This window comes from Haliotis rufescens, unplaced genomic scaffold (genome assembly GCF_023055435.1).
Source record: "Haliotis rufescens isolate VD_foot unplaced genomic scaffold, xgHalRufe1.0.p SCAF_1, whole genome shotgun sequence".
NCBI lineage: Eukaryota > Metazoa > Mollusca > Gastropoda > Lepetellida > Haliotidae > Haliotis > Haliotis rufescens.
Genome location: NW_025963779.1, coordinates 2,744,465 through 2,764,848, shown reverse-complemented (window position 1 = coordinate 2,764,848; position 20,384 = coordinate 2,744,465). Strand labels below are relative to the sequence as shown.

Sequence of the window (20,384 nt, the reverse complement as noted above, 5' to 3'; positions counted from 1 at the left end):
AATGTCAAGGGCATACTGATCCTGTGACCGGGGTAATAATATCATATATAATTATCTAAGCGTATTTGAGCTGTTATGAAATGGAACGTGAGGTAAACAAATTCATGATATCATAATTCCGATGTGAAATCTTATAGAATACGTTGAATATTCCTTAGATCAATTAATATAGGATCACCGTATTCACAATCACACCAATCAGAACACAGAACACCCGACCACTCACGTAGTAAAACAGTTACGAATACAAAGAGACGAAGAATAAATAAAACAGGTTTCTTTAGTTGAAATGTGAAATGGACATTGAATTTGTCCTTTCATGTTTTCAATGTTTACCACTTAATGACAAAACTAACAACCAGGCAGTGTTACCACAGTGTCTTTATTCTTATCACGATATACTCCACGTGATTTCCAAACTTTACACGCTAATCCTGCTCAAGAAAAATGGTTCATCTCGAATCATGCATCTATGATGCGTTCATGCGTACATGTGATGCGTCCATGAGTATCCGTTCACACACCATAACAGTATGTCCGTGTGTGCATCGAACCAACCTAGCATCTCTTGAATACGTGTTATTCTCCATATATTAAGCTACAATTATGTTATTCGCGTTTCTTTTTGACTTGTACATTTTAAGAAATGCTTGTTTTTGGAGTACAGGGCAGTCTGTCACACGGCATCAGGGGGTATCAGGGGGTATCAGGGGGGCAGCTGAGGTAAGCGGAGGCTAGAACCGAGAATGCAAGTGGGAGACATTGTAGGCACGATGTGTGATATATTACAATGTGGCCCAACCGATACGAATGGCCGGTGGTCTGATGATGAACAAGAAAGTATTTGAAACTTATGTTTTGTCGTTGTGAATTAATATATATATATATATAACCATAGCGACAGAGGACATCACGCCCGTGATGGAGATGACGCCACACGGGTTGTCAATGAACATGTTCAGCAGAGAGGGCATATTTGAATAATTCTTTTTTCTATGTACATGTCGCTACAGCGACGGTGAATATCCTTCACTTGACACGTTCGTCATCACATAGTGATCAGAGGGTCCAGGTGATGGTTGGTAAAACTGATCGGAGGGTTCTTCTCGGGCTTCTCCGGTTCATTGTCGGAACTGTAACTCTGTACTCTGAAATTTACATGAAACGTGAAACATTACCTGAGCTAAATGGCTGACCATATGAAACTGATTTGTCAATATATTTGATAACTGTTTAGTAACTCATTTAATTGACAGGGCGGAGTGGGCAAGCGGTCAAAAGTGCCAGGCAAGTAAGCACCAGGTGCTGAGATCGTATCCCGCTAGTGACCGGTTTATTCAGCCTTGGGACCAACAATGTTTACAGTGTTGTGACTTCCCCTAGTGTACAGTACACTCACTGTACACTTAGTTCAAATGTGCCTCTGTTCACCCAGCAGGTAATGGGTACCCGACATGTGAGGTGGATGTATAAACCATCTAGTTGGTTCGAATCCAGGTTCGACCCGATTATGTTTCTAGGTTTGTCAGCACCATACCCGTGCTCGAGTATATGACAAAGATGGCAATAGCCAGGAGTACCTGTGTCGTCTGTATATGACAAAGATGGCTTTAGCCAGGAGTACCTGTGCCGTCTGTATATGACAAAGATGGCAATAGCCAGGAGTACCTGTGCCGTCTGTATATGACAAAGATGGGTTTAGCCAGGAGTACCTGTGCCGTCTGTATATGACAAAGATGGCTTTAGCCAGGAGTACCTGTGCCGTCTGTATATGACAAAGATGGCTACAGCCAGGAGTACCTGTGCCGTCTGTATATGACAAAGATGGCAATAGCCAGGAGTACCTGTGTCGTCTGTATATGACAAAGATGGCTATAGCCAGGAGTACCTGTGTCGTCTGTATATGACAAAGATGGCTACAGCCAGGAGTACCTGTGCCGTCTGTATATGACAAAGATGGCAATAGCCAGGAGTACCTGTGTCGTCTGTATATGACAAAGATGGCTTTAGCCAGGAGTACCTGTGTCGTCTGTATATGACAAAGATGGCTATAGCCAGTAGTACCTGTGCCGTCTGTATATGACAAAGATGGCAATAGCCAGGAGTACCTGTGCCGTCTGTATATGACAAAGATGGCTATAGCCAGGAGTACCTGTGTCGTCTGTATATGACAAAGATGGCTATAGCCAGGAGTACCTGTGCCGTCTGTATATGACAAAGATGGCTTTAGCCAGGAGTACCTGTGCCGTCTGTATATGACAAAGATGGCTACAGCCAGGAGTACCTGTGCCGTCTGTATATGACAAAGATGGCAATAGCCAGGAGTACCTGTGTCGTCTGTATATGACAAAGATGGCAATAGCCAGGAGTACCTGTGTCGTCTGTATATGACAAAGATGGCTATAGCCAGTAGTACCTGTGCCGTCTGTATATGACAAAGATGGCAATAGCCAGGAGTACCTGTGCCGTCTGTATATGACAAAGATGGCTATAGCCAGGAGTACCTGTGTCGTCTGTATATGACAAAGATGGCTATAGCCAGGAGTACCTGTGCCGTCTGTATATGACAAAGATGGCAATAGCCAGGAGTACCTGTGCCGTTTGTATATGACAAAGATGGCTATAGCCAGGAGTACCTGTGTCGTCTGTATATGACAAAGATGGCCTTAGCCAGGAGTACCTGTGTCGTCTGTATATGACAAAGATGGCAATAGCCAGGAGTACCTGTGTCGTCTGTATATGACAAAGATGGCAATAGCCAGGAGTACCTGTGTCGTCTGTATATGACAAAGATGGCTTTAGCCAGGAGTACCTGTGTCGTCTGTATATGACAAAGATGGCTATAGCAAGGAGTACCTGTGTCGTCTGTATATGACAAAGATGGCTTCAGCCAGGAGTACCTGTGCCGTCTGTATATGACAAAGATGGCTACAGCCAGGAGTACCTGTGCCGTCTGTATATGACAAAGATGGCAATAGCCAGGAGTACCTGTGTCGTCTGTATATGACAAAGATGGCTTCAGCTAGGAGTACCTGTGCCGTCTGTATATGACAAAGATGGCTACAGCCAGGAGTACCTGTGCCGTCTGTATATGACAAAGATGGCAATAGCCAGGAGTACCTTTGTCGTCTGTATATGACAAAGATGGCTATAGCCAGGAGTACCTGTACCGTCTGTATATGACAAAGATGGCAATAGCCAGGAGTACCTGTGCCGTCTGTATATGACAAAGATGGCAATAGCAAGGAGTACCTTTGTCGTCTGTATATGACAAAGATGGTTATAGCCAGGAGTACCTGTGCCGTCTGTATATGACAAAGATGGCAATAGCCAGGAGTACCTGTGCCGTCTGTATATGACAAAGATGGCAATAGCAAGGAGTACCTGTGCCGTCTGTATATGACAAAGATGGCAATAGCCGGGAGTACATGTGTCGTCTGTATATGACAAAGATGGCTATAGCCAGGAGTACCTGTGTCGTCTGTATATGACAAAGATGGTTATAGCCAGGAGTACCTGTGCCGTCTGTATATGACAAAGATGGCAATAGCCAGGAGTACCTGTGTCGTCTGTATATGACAAAGATGGCAATAGCAAGGAGTACCTGTGCCGTCTGTATATGACAAAGATGGCAATAGCCGGGAGTACATGTGTCGTCTGTATATGACAAAGATGGCTATAGCCAGGAGTACCTGTGTCGTCTGTATATTACAAAGATGGTTATAGCCAGGAGTACCTGTGTCGTCTGTATATGACAAAGATGGCTACAGCCAGGAGTACCTGTGCCGTCTGTATATGACAAAGATGGCAATAGCCAGGAGTACCTGTGTCGTCTGTATATGACAAAGATGGCTATATCCAGGAGTACCTGTGTCGTCTGTATATGACAAAGATGGCAATAGCCAGGAGTACCTGTGTCGTCTGTATATGACAAAGATGGCAATAGCCAGGAGTACCTGTGTCGTCTGTATATGACAAAGATGGCTTTAGCCAGGAGTACCTGTGTCGTCTGTATATGACAAAGATGGCTATAGCAAGGAGTACCTGTGTCGTCTGTATATGACAAAGATGGCTTCAGCCAGGAGTACCTGTGCCGTCTGTATATGACAAAGATGGCTACAGCCAGGAGTACCTGTGCCGTCTGTATATGACAAAGATGGCAATAGCCAGGAGTACCTGTGTCGTCTGTATATGACAAAGATGGCTTCAGCTAGGAGTACCTGTGCCGTCTGTATATGACAAAGATGGCTACAGCCAGGAGTACCTGTGCCGTCTGTATATGCCAAAGATGGCAATAGCCAGGAGTACCTGTGTCGTCTGTATATGACAAAGATGGCAATAGCCAGGAGTACCTTTGTCGTCTGTATATGACAAAGATGGCTATAGCCAGGAGTACCTGTGCCGTCTGTATATGACAAAGATGGCAATAGCCAGGAGTACCTGTGCCGTCTGTATATGACAAAGATGGCAATAGCAAGGAGTACCTTTGTCGTCTGTATATGACAAAGATGGTTATAGCCAGGAGTACCTGTGCCGTCTGTATATGACAAAGATGGCAATAGCCAGGAGTACCTGTGCCGTCTGTATATGACAAAGATGGCAATAGCAAGGAGTACCTGTGCCGTCTGTATATGACAAAGATGGCAATAGCCGGGAGTACATGTGTCGTCTGTATATGACAAAGATGGCTATAGCCAGGAGTACCTGTGTCGTCTGTATATGACAAAGATGGTTATAGCCAGGAGTACCTGTGTCGTCTGTATATGACAAAGATGGCTACAGCCAGGAGTACCTGTGCCGTCTGTATATGACAAAGATGGCAATAGCCAGGAGTACCTGTGTCGTCTGTATATGACAAAGATGGCTATAGCCAGGAGTACCTGTGTCGTCTGTATATGACAAAGATGGCAATAGCCAGGAGTACCTGTGTCGTCTGTATATGACAAAGATGGCAATAGCCAGGAGTACCTGTGTCGTCTGTATATGACAAAGATGGCTTTAGCCAGGAGTACCTGTGTCGTCTGTATATGACAAAGATGGCTATAGCAAGGAGTACCTGTGTCGTCTGTATATGACAAAGATGGCTTCAGCCAGGAGTACCTGTGCCGTCTGTATATGACAAAGATGGCTATAGCCAGGAGTACCTGTGCCGTCTGTATATGACAAAGATGGCAATAGCCAGGAGTACCTGTGCCGTCTGTATATGACAAAGATGGCAATAGCCAGGAGTACCTGTGCCGTCTGTATATGACAAAGATGGCAATAGCAAGGAGTACCTGTGCCGTCTGTATATGACAAAGATGGCAATAGCCGGGAGTACATGTGTCGTCTGTATATGACAAAGATGGCTATAGCCAGGAGTACCTGTGTCGTCTGTATATGACAAAGATGGTTATAGCCAGGAGTACCTGTGTCGTCTGTATATGACAAAGATGGCTACAGCCAGGAGTACCTGTGCCGTCTGTATATGACAAAGATGGCAATAGCCAGGAGTACCTGTGTCGTCTGTATATGACAAAGATGGCTATATCCAGGAGTACCTGTGTCGTCTGTATATGACAAAGATGGCAATAGCCAGGAGTACCTGTGTCGTCTGTATATGACAAAGATGGCAATAGCCAGGAGTACCTGTGTCGTCTGTATATGACAAAGATGGCTTTAGCCAGGAGTACCTGTGTCGTCTATATATGACAAAGATGGCTATAGCAAGGAGTACCTGTGTCGTCTGTATATGACAAAGATGGCTTCAGCCAGGAGTACCTGTGCCGTCTGTATATGACAAAGATGGCTACAGCCAGGAGTACCTGTGCCGTCTGTATATGACAAAGATGGCAATAGCCAGGAGTACCTGTGTCGTCTGTATATGACAAAGATGGCTTCAGCTAGGAGTACCTGTGCCGTCTGTATATGACAAAGATGGCTACAGCCAGGAGTACCTGTGCCGTCTGTATATGCCAAAGATGGCAATAGCCAGGAGTACCTGTGTCATCTGTATATGACAAAGATGGCAATAGCCAGGAGTACCTTTGTCGTCTGTATATGACAAAGATGGCTATAGCCAGGAGTACCTGTGCCGTCTGTATATGACAAAGATGGCAATAGCCAGGAGTACCTGTGCCGTCTGTATATGACAAAGATGGCAATAGCAAGGAGTACCTTTGTCGTCTGTATATGACAAAGATGGTTATAGCCAGGAGTACCTGTGCCGTCTGTATATGACAAAGATGGCAATAGCCAGGAGTACCTGTGCCGTCTGTATATGACAAAGATGGCAATAGCAAGGAGTACCTGTGCCGTCTGTATATGACAAAGATGGCAATAGCCGGGAGTACATGTGTCGTCTGTATATGACAAAGATGGCTATATCCAGGAGTACCTGTGTCGTCTGTATATGACAAAGATGGTTATAGCCAGGAGTACCTGTGTCGTCTGTATATGACAAAGATGGCTACAGCCAGGAGTACCTGTGCCGTCTGTATATGACAAAGATGGCAATAGCCAGGAGTACCTGTGTCGTCTGTATATGACAAAGATGGCTATAGCCAGGAGTACCTGTGTCGTCTGTATATGACAAAGATGGCAATAGCCAGGAGTACCTGTGTCGTCTGTATATGACAAAGATGGCAATAGCCAGGAGTACCTGTGTCGTCTGTATATGACAAAGATGGCTTTAGCCAGGAGTACCTGTGTCGTCTGTATATGACAAAGATGGCTATAGCAAGGAGTACCTGTGTCGTCTGTATATGACAAAGATGGCTTCAGCCAGGAGTACCTGTGCCGTCTGTATATGGCAAAGATGGCTATAGCCAGGAGTACCTGTGCCGTCTGTATATGACAAAGATGGCAATAGCCAGGAGTACCTGTGTCGTCTGTATATGACAAAGATGGCTTCAGCTAGGAGTACCTGTGCCGTCTGTATATGACAAAGATGGCTACAGCCAGGAGTACCTGTGTCGTCTGTATATGACAAAGATGGCAATAGCCAGGAGTACCTTTGTCATTTGTATATGACAAAGATGGCTTTAGCCAGGAGTACCTGTGCCGTCTGTATATGACAAAGATGGCTACAGCCAGGAGTACCTGTGCCGTCTGTATATGCCAAAGATGGCAATAGCCAGGAGTACCTGTGCCGTCTGTATATGACAAAGATGGCAATAGCCAGGAGTACCTGTGCCGTCTGTATATGACAAAGATGGCTACAGCCAGGAGTACCTGTGCCGTCTGTATATGACCAAGATGGCAATAGCCAGGAGTACCTGTGCCGTCTGTATATGACAAAGATGGCAATAGCAAGGAGTACCTGTGCCGTCTGTATATGACAAAGATGGCAATAGCCGGGAGTACATGTGTCGTCTGTATATGACAAAGATGGCTATAGCCAGGAGTACCTGTGTCGTCTGTATATGACAAAGATGGTTATAGCCAGGAGTACCTGTGTCGTCTGTATATGACAAAGATGGCTACAGCCAGGAGTACCTGTGCCGTCTGTATATGACAAAGATGGCAATAGCCAGGAGTACCTGTGTCGTCTGTATATGACAAAGATGGCTATAGCAAGGAGTACCTGTGTCGTCTGTATATGACAAAGATGGCTATAGCCAGGAGTACCTGTGTCGTCTGTATATGACAAAGATGGCAATAGCCAGGAGTACCTGTGTCGTCTGTATATGACAAAGATGGCTTTAGCCAGGAGTACCTGTGTCGTCTGTATATGACAAAGATGGCTATAGCAAGGAGTACCTGTGTCGTCTGTATATGACAAAGATGGCTTCAGCCAGGAGTACCTGTGCCGTCTGTATATGACAAAGATGGCTATAGCCAGGAGTACCTGTGCCGTCTGTATATGACAAAGATGGCAATAGCCAGGAGTACCTGTGTCGTCTGTATATGACAAAGATGGCTTCAGCTAGGAGTACCTGTGTCGTCTGTATATGACAAAGATGGCTACAGCCAGGAGTACCTGTGCCGTCTGTATATGACAAAGATGGCAATAGCCAGGAGTACCTGTGTCGTCTGTATATGACAAAGATGGCTATATCCAGGAGTACCTGTGTCGTCTGTATATGACAAAGATGGCAATAGCCAGGAGTACCTGTGTCGTCTGTATATGACAAAGATGGCAATAGCCAGGAGTACCTGTGTCGTCTGTATATGACAAAGATGGCTTTAGCCAGGAGTACCTGTGTCGTCTGTATATGACAAAGATGGCTATAGCAAGGAGTACCTGTGTCGTCTGTATATGACAAAGATGGCTTCAGCCAGGAGTACCTGTGCCGTCTGTATATGACAAAGATGGCTACAGCCAGGAGTACCTGTGCCGTCTGTATATGACAAAGATGGCAATAGCCAGGAGTACCTGTGTCGTCTGTATATGACAAAGATGGCTTCAGCTAGGAGTACCTGTGCCATCTGTATATGACAAAGATGGCTACAGCCAGGAGTACCTGTGCCGTCTGTATATGCCAAAGATGGCAATAGCCAGGAGTACCTGTGTCGTCTGTATATGACAAAGATGGCAATAGCCAGGAGTACCTTTGTCGTCTGTATATGACAAAGATGGCTATAGCCAGGAGTACCTGTGCCGTCTGTATATGACCAAGATGGCTATAGCCAGGAGTACCTGTGCCGTCTGTATATGACAAAGATGGCAATAGCCAGGAGTACCTGTGCCGTCTGTATATGACAAAGATGGCAATAGCAAGGAGTACCTGTGCCGTCTGTATATGACAAAGATGGCAATAGCCGGGAGTACATGTGTCGTCTGTATATGACAAAGATGGCTATAGCCAGGAGTACCTGTGTCGTCTGTATATGACAAAGATGGTTATAGCCAGGAGTACCTGTGTCGTCTGTATATGACAAAGATGGCTACAGCCAGGAGTACCTGTGCCGTCTGTATATGACAAAGATGGCAATAGCCAGGAGTACCTGTGTCGTCTGTATATGACAAAGATGGCTATAGCAAGGAGTACCTGTGTCGTCTGTATATGACAAAGATGGCTATAGCCAGGAGTACCTGTGTCGTCTGTATATGACAAAGATGGCTTTAGCCAGGAGTACCTGTGTCGTCTGTATATGACAAAGATGGCTATAGCAAGGAGTACCTGTGTCGTCTGTATATGACAAAGATGGCTTCAGCCAGGAGTACCTGTGCCGTCTGTATATGACAAAGATGGCTATAGCCAGGAGTACCTGTGCCGTCTGTATATGACAAAGATGGCAATAGCCAGGAGTACCTGTGTCGTCTGTATATGACAAAGATGGCTTCAGCTAGGAGTACCTGTGCCGTCTGTATATGACAAAGATGGCTACAGCCAGGAGTACCTGTGCCGTCTGTATATGACAAAGATGGCAATAGCCAGGAGTACCTGTGTCGTCTGTATATGACAAAGATGGCAATAGCCAGGAGTACCTTTGTCATCTGTATATGACAAAGATGGCTATAGCCAGGAGTACCTGTGTCGTCTGTATATGACAAAGATGGCTACAGCCAGGAGTACCTGTGTCGTCTGTATATGACAAAGATGGCTATAGCCAGGAGTACCTGTGTCGTCTGTATATGACAAAGTTGGCTACAGCCAGGAGTACCTGTGTCGTCTGTATATGACAAAGATGGCTATAGCCAGGAGTACCGCCAGGATGACGATCAGAACACAGAGGCCGGTGGTCACGGGTGTGTCTGAAACGAACATGGATTCGACTCAACATGTTTAATTGAGGAACTTTTCTTATCTTAACTTACACATGAACGCAGCATTCTGACTGGTGGAGATCCATTCTATTATTTTTATTGTACCCCGCTAAGAAGTAAGGTAAATATTTTATGTTCCCTGCTCAAATTCCCGAACAGTTGGCATTACCAACATACCAACTACAATTTTGTATCTCGAATTAATGATGTAGGACGCAATTCTCCGGATATTTACAATATTTTCCTGATAAAATCGGTCTGCACCTTACTAAACAGTTCAACTTTAGAGAGGGATAATCATATATATTTAAATATACACTTGATATATTACGAGAATCATTTTTGTATATTATGGGAAGAAAAATCCCTATCAAAAGTGGAATATTTACAATTGAATGAGTTTACGTCGCGATTATAACCAGTAGTAGGTGATGAGATTGCTACATACCGATGAGGCGGACGTTGCCAACTTGTTTTGCAGCCCCGGTCAACCCGGAGTAGCATCGACCGCTGATGGGGTCGCACACGTTGCTGCCGAAACACCGGCACATCTTGACACAGTTAGCACCGTACCTGCCTTCGATACATTCTGAAATACAGAACCCATCATTAAGCATGCAGTATCTACTCGTACCTTATATAATTGATGAAATTAACAGTGACAGACTTACAGAAGTCCCCTTAACGATCATTAATGTCCATTCGGGTGACAGTTTCGGTTGTGTTGTTGCCGAAATCCTTTGAAGCGCTCTTTAAATCCTTCTCACTGTTCAGGCATTATAGCTTTCGTGTCAAGTTCCATCAATATTTTTTAACGAAGAATTATTTGCACAGATTTTGCTCATTTATTCTGACAAATTCCCATAATACCCCCCCCCCCCCCCCCCCCAACAAGTTTATCATATGTAACCTTCCTAGAAACATTAATTCCTTTTATAAATAGTCCGTTCTAGCGGAAGATCAGGTTCTTATTAACATTACATACTTAAGTATAACAACAGACTGACAAAACTACACACTGTTTGTCGTTAACACACCTACCCGTTTTACAAATGTCGCCCATCCACCCTGCATCACACCCTGTGGGGCACCTGCCCGTAGTCTCATTGCACGGCTGGCCATCCATACACTGTCCGCAGGAGGTGCTGCAGTTGAACCCGTACCGGTCGACCGGACATACTTTCAAGACAATTCAGAAATAGTTTCACATTTTACAATGTTTACAATTCGTTGTAAATTGAAACTGAGCCAACTTTTAAAATTGTTCTTATCCACCCCTCTCATAATCCCTTCGACCAGTGAATGGATACGTAGACCCATCACAGTCGTAGCGATATGATCACGTGGTACCAAGGAACTCTGATCGATGTCTATTGTTTTGAAAGGTGATTAAGAATGGGATGGGTTTGTGTGTTTTATCAGTTGATTTGTGGCCTCTAGGTGCTGGTTGACATTCAGTGTAGCTTGTGCCCTGATCGCTTGGAGCGACATTGTCACACCGTACTCAACTGTACTGGCTTCGCACACCACTTCATAACTACTACTACTACTACTACTACTACTACTACTACTACTACTACTACTACTGCTACTACTACTACCTTCGCTCTTCCCTCAATCGCATACATTTACCAGTTATAGTGGGAGGCGTGGTTTGATGAGCGTGGAGGCTCTTCATGATAGAATTATGTTGTGCACTTTTGTGCTGCTGGACGTTTACAGAACTGAGTGTCAACCAAGCGAAGTGCCACATTAATCAGCCCAGACTCATTTTTACAAGGAAAGGCTATCTGAACGACAATCAAGGACCAGTTTCGTCATTGTATCTACATTGCCGCATACAGTTTCTGTCTTGTATCTACATTGCCACATACAGTTTCTGTCTTGTATCTACATTGCCACATACAGTTTCTGTCTTGTATCTACACTGCCACATACAGTTTCTGTCTTGGATGTACATTGCCACATACAGTTTCTGTCTTGTATCTACATTGCCACATACAGTTTCTGTCTTGTATCTACACTGCCACATACAGTTTCTGTCTTGTATCTACATTGCCACATACAGTTTCTGTCTTGTATCTACACTGCCACATACAGTTTCTGTCTTGGATGTACACTGCCACATACAGTTTCTGTCTTGTATCTACACTGCCACATACAGTTTCTGTCTTGTATCTACATTGCCACATACAGTTTCTGTTTTGTATCTACACTGCCACATACAGTTTCTGTCTTGTATCTACATTGCCACATACAGTTTCTGTCTTGTATCTACACTGCCACATACAGTTTCTGTCTTGTATCTACATTGCCACATACAGTTTCTGTCTTGTTTCTACATTGCCACATACAGTTTCTGTCATGTATCTACATTGCCACATACTGTTTCTGACTTGTATCTACATTGCCACATACAGTTTCTGTCTTGTATCTACATTGCAACATACAGTTTCTGTCTTGTATATAAACTGCCACATACAGTTTTTGTCTTGTATCTACATTGCCACATACAGTTTCTGTCTTGTATCTACATTGCCACATACAGTTTCTGTCTTGTATCTTCATTGCCACATACAGTTTCTGTCTTGTATCTACATTGCCACATACAGTTTCTGTCTTGTATCTACACTGCCACATACAGTTTCTGTCTTGTATTTACACTACCACATACAGTTTCTGTCTTGTATCTACATTGCCACATACAGTTTCTGTCTTGTATCTACACTGCCACATACAGTTTCTGTCTTGTATCTACACTGCCACATACAGTTTCTGTCTTGTATCTACATTGCCACATACAGTTTCTGTCTTGTATCTACACTGCCACATACAGTTTCTGTCTTGTATCTACATTGCCACATACAGTTTCTGTCTTGTATGTACATTGCCGCATACAGTTTCTGTCTTGTATCTACATTGCCACATACAGTTTCTGTCTTGTATCTACATTGCCACATACAGTTTCTGTCTTGTATCTACATTGCCACATACAGTTTCTGTCTTGTATCTACACTGCCACATACAGTTTCTGTCTTGTATCTACACTGCCACATACCGTTTCTGTCTTGTATCTACATTGCCACATACAGTTTCTGTCTTGTATCTACATTGCCACATACAGTTTCTGTCTTGTATCTACATTGCCACATACAGTTTCTGTCTTGTATCTACATTGCCACAATATAGTTTTTTCTTGTATTTACACTGCCACATACAGTTTCTGTCTTGTATCTACATTGCCACATACTGTTTCTGTCTTGTATCTACATTGCCACATTCAGTTTCTGTCTTGTATCTACATTGCCACAATATAGTTTTTTCTTGTATTTACATTGAGACCTAATAGTTTTTTCTTGTATCCACATTGCCACAATATAGTTTTTTCTTGTTTTTACGTTGAGACCTTATAGTTTTTTTTTCTTGTATCTACATTGTCACTTTTGCATTGACTACAGACGAGATGCTATTCGTACATGGAACATGTATTCACACTGGCGCCCTGGCTGCACGGCGAAGGTGTGTAAAGCGTGTTTGTCAAGCTACATACCTCTGATAGTGACGTTCTCATACGGGCACCGGCCTGTCACCTTGTCACAGACTGACCCATCGCAACACTGGCACTTGTACTGGCAAGCCTCACCAAAGGTCCCGTTTAAGCATTCTGATAAGATGCAAAATACATCTTAATTTACTCTCTCAATATTTCATTAAAAGAAACCTTAAGTGACATTTGATATCCTGAAAGATTAAGAAATAAATATACTAAAGTAAGTAGTTAAAGCTTTGATGCTTTTTTATCCAAATTTAACATATTTTTTCCAATTTTGTTTGTTTGTTGCTTAACACCGCACTCAGCCATATGACCTCGGTCTATAAATATCGAAGTTGGACCAGTCAATCCAGCGATTGATATCATGAGCATCGATCCACGCAGTTTTGGATACGACAACATGCATCTTCCAAGTTAGAGGATATATATATATCAATCACTTGATTTTACGGTCTAGACTCAATTATTTATAGAGCGCCGTCAGATAGTTGAAATATTGCAGAGTGCGGCGTTAAACAGCAAACCAACAAACAATTCCGCATGTATATGTTAAAAGGTTAAATTTCAGATCTGACATTCAGAATGTGGGAAGTTATGATTCGCACCTTCCTTGCACTGGGCTCCGCCCCACCCTGGCTCACATCCGTCTGTGCAGTTTCCGCTGGTCCTCATACAGGGAGACCCATCTTTACAATGGCCACAAGAGGTGGCGCACTTCCGGCCATGTTTACCCTCAGGGCACCCTGTGTTTCAAACCATAAAGCGAGATACTGTTGTATGTAGGAGACAGGAACCTCTAATCAGGAGCTCATATACAAGTAGACACAAACAATCTGAACGTCTTGTTTTATTGTTCAAAAAGCTAGTTCTCTGTGCATATGTGTATGTCTACCTCGTGAATATAAATGTACTTCGATTACAGTGTATACCTCCCTCGTGTACAGTGTATACCTACCTCGTGTACAGTGTACACCTACCTCGTGTACAGTGTATACCTACCTCGTGTACAGTGTATACATACCTCAAGTAGTGTACACCTACCTCGTGTACAGTGTACACCTACCTCGTGTACAGTGTATACCTACCTCGTGTACAGTGAATACCTACCTCGTGTACAGTGTATATCTACCTCGTGTACAGTGTATATCTACCTCGTGTACAGTGTATATCTACCTCGTGTATAGTGTATACCTACCTCGTGTACAGTGTATATCTACCTCGTGTACAGTGTATACCTACCTCGTGTACAGTATATATCTACCTCGTGTACAGTGTATACCTACCTCGTGTACAGTGTATATCTACCTCGTGTACAGTGTACACCTACCTCGTGTACAGTGTACACCTACCTCGTGTACAGTGTATACCTACCTCGTGTACAGTGTATACATACCTCAAGTAGTGTACACCTACCTCGTGTACAGTGTACACCTACCTCGTGTACAGTGTATACCTACCTCGTGTACAGTGAATACCTACCTCGTGTACAGTGTATATCTACCTCGTGTACAGTGTATATCTACCTCGTGTACAGTGTATATCTACCTCGTGTACAGTGTATACCTACCTCGTGTACAGTGTATATCTACCTCGTGTACAGTGTATATCTACCTCGTGTACAGTGTATATCTACCTCGTGTACAGTGTATACCTACCTCGTGTACAGTGTATACCTACCTCGTGTACAGTATATACCTACCTCGTGTACAGTGTATACCTACCTCGTGTACAGTGTATACCTACCTCGTGTACAGTATATATCTACCTCGTGTACAGTGTATACCTACCTCGTTTACAGTGTATATCTACCTCGTGTACAGTGTATATCTACCTCGTGTACAGTGTATATCTACCTCGTGTACGGTGTATACCTACCTCGTGTACAGTGTATATCTACCTCGTGTACAGTGTATACCTACCTCGTGTACAGTGTATACCTACCTCGTGTACAGTGTATACCTACCTCGTGTACAGTGTATACCTGCCTCGTGTACAGTGTATACCTACCTCGTGTACAGTATATATCTACCTCGTGTACAGTGTATACCTACCTCATGTACAGTGTATATCTACCTCGTGTACAGTGTACACCTACCTCGTGTACAGTGTACACCTACCTCGTGTACAGTGTATACCTACCTCGTGTACAGTGTATACATACCTCAAGTAGTGTACACCTACCTCGTGTACAGTGTACACCTACCTCGTGTACAGTGTACACCTACCTCGTGTACAGTGAATACCTACCTCGTGTACAGTGTATATCTACCTCCTGTACAGTATATATCTACCTCGTGTACAGTATATATCTACCTCGTGTACAGTGTATACCTACCTCGTGTACAGTGTATATCTACCTCGTGTACAGTGTACCTACCTCGTGTACAGTGTATACCTACCTCGTGTACAGTGTATGTCTACCTCGTGTACAGTGTATGCCTACCCCGTGTACAGTGTATACTTACCTCGTGTACAGTGTATATCTACCTCGTGTACAGTGTACACCTACCTCGTGAACAGTTCCTCCCGTCCCATCCGGCAGCACATCCATACAAGCATGTGCCCGTCAGGTGGTTACAGGTGTCAAGGTCGTGACAGTGTCCACAGACGGACAAACAGCCAACTCCATAGAAGCCCTTAGGGCATTCTGCAAGAAGACAGTTGAATGTGATGGAGTTAGTAGGTAAGTAATAGGATAGGAAGTGGTTACATGCTTCATCACTCGGGGTGCACGGGTACACATCTGTACTCTGGGTGTCTGTACATATGGGGACAGAACATCATGCAGGTGTTTTGCACTTGCATCAGGTGCACTTTGCACTTGCATTTTCACCACAAATGCCATTGGTCTGCCCGCTTTAGTCACAGTTAAAAGAAGTGAATTCTCATTTGAAGTTATGCCGAGACTTACAGAGGCGCAGCGAAAAAATACAATTGTGCATTTAGAGGCTAGCAAGTCGAATCAGCGGTTGCTCGGCGCTTAAAAGTGTCCTAGATCATAATACGGAGGCATCATGGAACATGGAACATCACGTGATCGACATCGTCATAGAATACCACGTGTCACCACACCCGCGAAGGACAGGTTCATCTACGATATTTACGGAACAGGTTTGCTTCGGTACACTGCACTTCTTGGACTCCGGATAATCTCGGATCAAACCGCCAGGGAGCGTGTGCGTGACGCTGGCATACGTCCAAGGAGATCAGAGCGTGGCCCAATCCTTACACGACATCATCGCCAGGGATTCAGACAGTTGTGTTTAAACCATCCCAACTGGTCATAACAGCGATTGAGAGCCGTCGTTTTCAGTGGATCGACGTGTGCGACGACGCCGTCCCCGGCTTTGTATTTGGCTTTATTGGATGAGCATCAGAACATTTCAAGACCTGTAATCCGGAATCTGATTCAGTTTATTGGAAGACGATGCCAGACAATCATGGTGGTCAGAACGGTTATTGACATTCTTTGACCTTGACCTTTATTCGTGTGTCATTTGTTATGCACCGCCTCTTTCCGTTGTGATCTCAACATGTGTGGCAGTGCTTTGTTCCTAATTGCCATGTAGCCTGTTTAGTAGTATATACATGTATATCCAGTTAATGACATTGACGATAGACCGCCTCCGTTGTCTAGTGGTCTGCCCGGAGAGCGGAATACCAAAAGACGTTAAAAGATGGTACTTGTTGTTACCCTGCCTGACATTCCGCATTAAGGGACTAAAACAAGGACTATGAAACCAACCTAAGTCCCGGCTGTAACTGGTTCTGGCAGTACAGAAACTGCATGCACGAACGTCACTATATATTTGCAATAATCCTGAACGCGACGTTAAACAACCACTTTACCTCACCTCACATTAACAATAAAGAACATACCATTCTCGCACGTAGGCCTGGAGTACCCTGGCTTGCAGCTCCCTGGGCAGTGTCCATTCACCTTGTTGCACACTGCATCATTTTGGCAGTTTCCACAGTTGTTGGTGCAGTTGGGACCCCACGCCATGTCCTGACACACTGTCGTAATAGTAACAATGACGAGTTAGTTGAGTGAGTGAGTATGGTTTTACGCCACTTTTAGCTATATTCCAGCAATATCACGGCGGGGGACACCAGAAATGGGCTTAACACATTGTACCCATGTCGGGAATCGAATCCGGGTTTTCGGCGTGACGGCAAACGCTTTAACCACTAGGCTACCCGACCGCCCCCGTCATGAAGGTAAGCATGACGCCGATTTGAACACTCAGTGTGTGAGTTATATACCCGATAACAACCGTAAAAAACATCAGTGGAATAGAACGATTGTATTAACATTCGGATATACGCCTATTAGAGATGATCAATGCTGGTGTTCAGTTGCACCGATCCGATGTCACGTTGCATCATTTTTTAAAACGATATGACGTCATCCGTTGTTCTTGAACAAGGTTGACTTCTGTGGTGTTTTCTCTGTAGGACTGACACATGGAAGGTAATTTAACCTCCATGCGAACCGGAGAGATTTCTTTCAATAAGATGTATATGTAATGTTTTGAGATCAGTTTATTTAAGCTTGCTTGGCAACAACCAAACATCCTGGTAACAATTGTGAAATGTATGCAAAAAGAATATGCACCAACTTGCTTTAGCCGTGACATTTCGTAGAAACCGTAAGTGAATCCGTTGAATAAATGCAGTTTCATAAACTAAACAAAAAGTATTACCATTAGAAAGAACGCACCAATGGTCAGCTTGAGGGTTTGGAGGTTAAAGGTGAAGGTTGAAGGGTCTCGAAGTGGTGTATGTAGTATGATGTTTGGGGTGAGAGGGGAGTTGGGTTAGGGGTTAAAGGTTAGTGTTGGGGGTTGAAGATGAGTGATTTGGGGTTTGTGGTTAGTTTTGGGGGTTGAGGGTGAGTGATTTGGGGTTAGAGGTAAGTGTTGGGGGTTGAGGAGGAGTGATGTGGGGTTAGAGGTACGCGTTGGGGGGTTGAGGGTGAGTGATTTTGGGTTGGAGGTTGGTGTTAGGGGTTGGGATGAGTGATGTGGGGTTAGAGGTTAGTGTTGGGGGTTGAGGATGAGTGATGTGGGGTGAGGGGTAGCGTTGGTGGGGGGGGGGGGGGGGTTTGAGGGTGAGTGATTTGGGGTTAGACGTTAGTGTTGGGGGTTGGGGTGAGTGATTTGGGGTTAGAGGTTGGTCATGGGGTTGAGGATGAGTGATTTGGGGTTAGACGTTAGTGTTGGGGGTTGAGGGTGAGTGATTAGGGGTTAGAGGTTAGTGTTGGGGGTTGAGGGTGAGTGATTTGGGGTTAGAGGTTAGTGTTGGGGGTTGAGGGTAAATGATTTGGGGTTAGAGGTAAGTGTTGGGGGTTGAGGAGGAGTGATGTGGGGTCAGAGGTTAGCGTTGGGGGTTGAGGGTGAGTGATGTGGGGTTAGTGGTTAGTGTTGGGGGTTGAGGGTGAGTGATGTGGGGTCAGAGGTTAGCGTTTGGGGGGTTGAGGGTGAGTGATTTGGGGTTAGAGGTTAGTGTTTGGGGTTTAGGATGAGTGATGTGGGGTTAGAGGTTAGTGTTGGGTGTTGAGGATGAGTGATGTGGGGAGAGGGGTAGCGGTGGTGGTGGTTGTGGTGGGGGGGGGGGGGGGATGTGTGTTGAGGGTGAGTGATTTGGGGTTAGATGATGGTGTTGGGGGTTGAGGGTGAGTGATTTTGGGTTAGAGGTTAGTGTTGGGGGTTGAGGAGGAGTGATGTGGGGTTAGAGGTTAGCGTTGGGGGGGGGGGGGGGGGGGGGTTTGAAAGTGAGTGATTTGGGGTTAGAGGTTATTAGTGTTGGGGGTTTGGGATGAGTGATGTGGGGTTAGAGGTTAGTGTTGGGGGTTGAGGATGAGTGACTTGGTGTTAGGGGTTAGCGTTGGGGGTTGAGGGTGAGTGATTTGGGGTTAGAGGTTAGTATTAGGGGTTGAGAGTGAGTGATTTGGGGTGAGAGGTTAGTTTAAGGGGTTGAGGATGAGTGATTTGGGGTAAGAGGTTAGCGTTGGGGGTTGAGGGTGAGTGACTTGGTGTTAGGGGTTAGCGTTCGGGGTTGAGGGTGAGTGATTTGGGGTCAGATGTTAGTGTTGGGGGTTGAGGGTGAGTAATATGGGGTAAGGGGTTAGTGTTGGGGATTGAGGGTGAGTGATTTGGGGTCAGAGGTTAGCGTTGGGAGTTGAGGATGAGTGATGTGTGTGAGGGGTAGCGGTGGGGGTGGGGTGGGGGGGGGGGGGGGAGGGGGTGTTTAGGGTTAGTGATTTGGGGTTAGATGATGGTGTTTGGGGTTGAGGGTGAGTGATTTGGGGTTAGAGGTTAGTGTTGGGGGTTGAGGAGGAGTGATGTGGGGCTAGAGGTTAGCGTTGGGGGGTTGAGGGTTAGTGATTTTGGGTTAGAGGTTAGTGTTGGGGGTTTGGGATGAATGATGTGGGGTTAGAGGTTAGTGTTTGGGGTTGAGGATGAGTGATGTGGGGTGAGGGGTAGCGGTGGGGGTGGGGTGTGGGGGGGGGGTGGGTGGGTGGGGTGTTTAGGGTTAGTGATTTGGGGTTAGATGATGGTGTTGGGGGTTGAGGGTGAGTGATTTGGGGTTAGAGGTTAGTGTTGGGGGTTGAGGAGGAGTGATGTGGGGCTAGAGGTTAGCGTTGGGGGGTTGAGGGTGAGTGATTTTGGGTTAGAGGTTAGTGTTGGGGGTTTGGGATGAATGATGTGGGGTTAGAGGTTAGTGTTTGGGGTTGAGGATGAGTGATGTGGGGTGAGGGGTAGCGTTGGGGGGGGGGGGGGGGGGGGGAGGTGTGTGTTGAGGGTGAGTGATTTGGGGTTAGAGGTTAGTATTAGGGGTTGAGAGTGAGTGATTTTGGGTTAGAGGTTAGTTTTGGGGGTTGAGGATGAGTGATTTGGGGTTAGAGGTTAGCGTTGGGGGTTGAGGGTGAGTGACTTGGTGTTAGGGGTTAGCGTTGGGGGTTGAGGATGAGTGATTTGGGGTCAGATGTTGGTGTTGGGGGTTGAGGGTGAGTGATTTGGGGTCAGAGCTTAGCCTTGGGAGTTGAGGATGAGTGATGTTGGGTAAGTTGTTAGCGTTGGGGGTAGAGGGTAAGTGACTTGGGATTAGGGGTTAGCGTTTGGGGTTGAGGGTGAG

The 20,384-nt window shown here is 45.1% G+C and overlaps 1 protein-coding gene across 1 annotated transcript in view; it reads right to left on the bottom strand.

Annotated features, from left to right (window-relative positions):
- Positions 1-363: 363 nt before the first annotated feature.
- The window catches only part of LOC124147031 (multiple epidermal growth factor-like domains protein 10), a 37,616-nt gene continuing 17,595 nt past the window's right edge, over positions 364-20,384 (bottom strand). Inside the window, exons 7-14 of the mRNA XM_046517628.2 lie at positions 17,124-17,261; positions 15,754-15,891; positions 13,850-13,987; positions 13,242-13,355; positions 10,733-10,870; positions 10,140-10,280; positions 9,589-9,679; positions 364-1,148 (exon numbers count right to left, since the gene is read on the bottom strand). Of these exons, the coding sequence (XP_046373584.1) occupies positions 1,049-1,148; positions 9,589-9,679; positions 10,140-10,280; positions 10,733-10,870; positions 13,242-13,355; positions 13,850-13,987; positions 15,754-15,891; positions 17,124-17,261 (998 nt within the window). The 3' untranslated portion in view covers positions 364-1,048. The remainder of the gene's footprint in view (positions 1,149-9,588; positions 9,680-10,139; positions 10,281-10,732; positions 10,871-13,241; positions 13,356-13,849; positions 13,988-15,753; positions 15,892-17,123; positions 17,262-20,384) is intronic.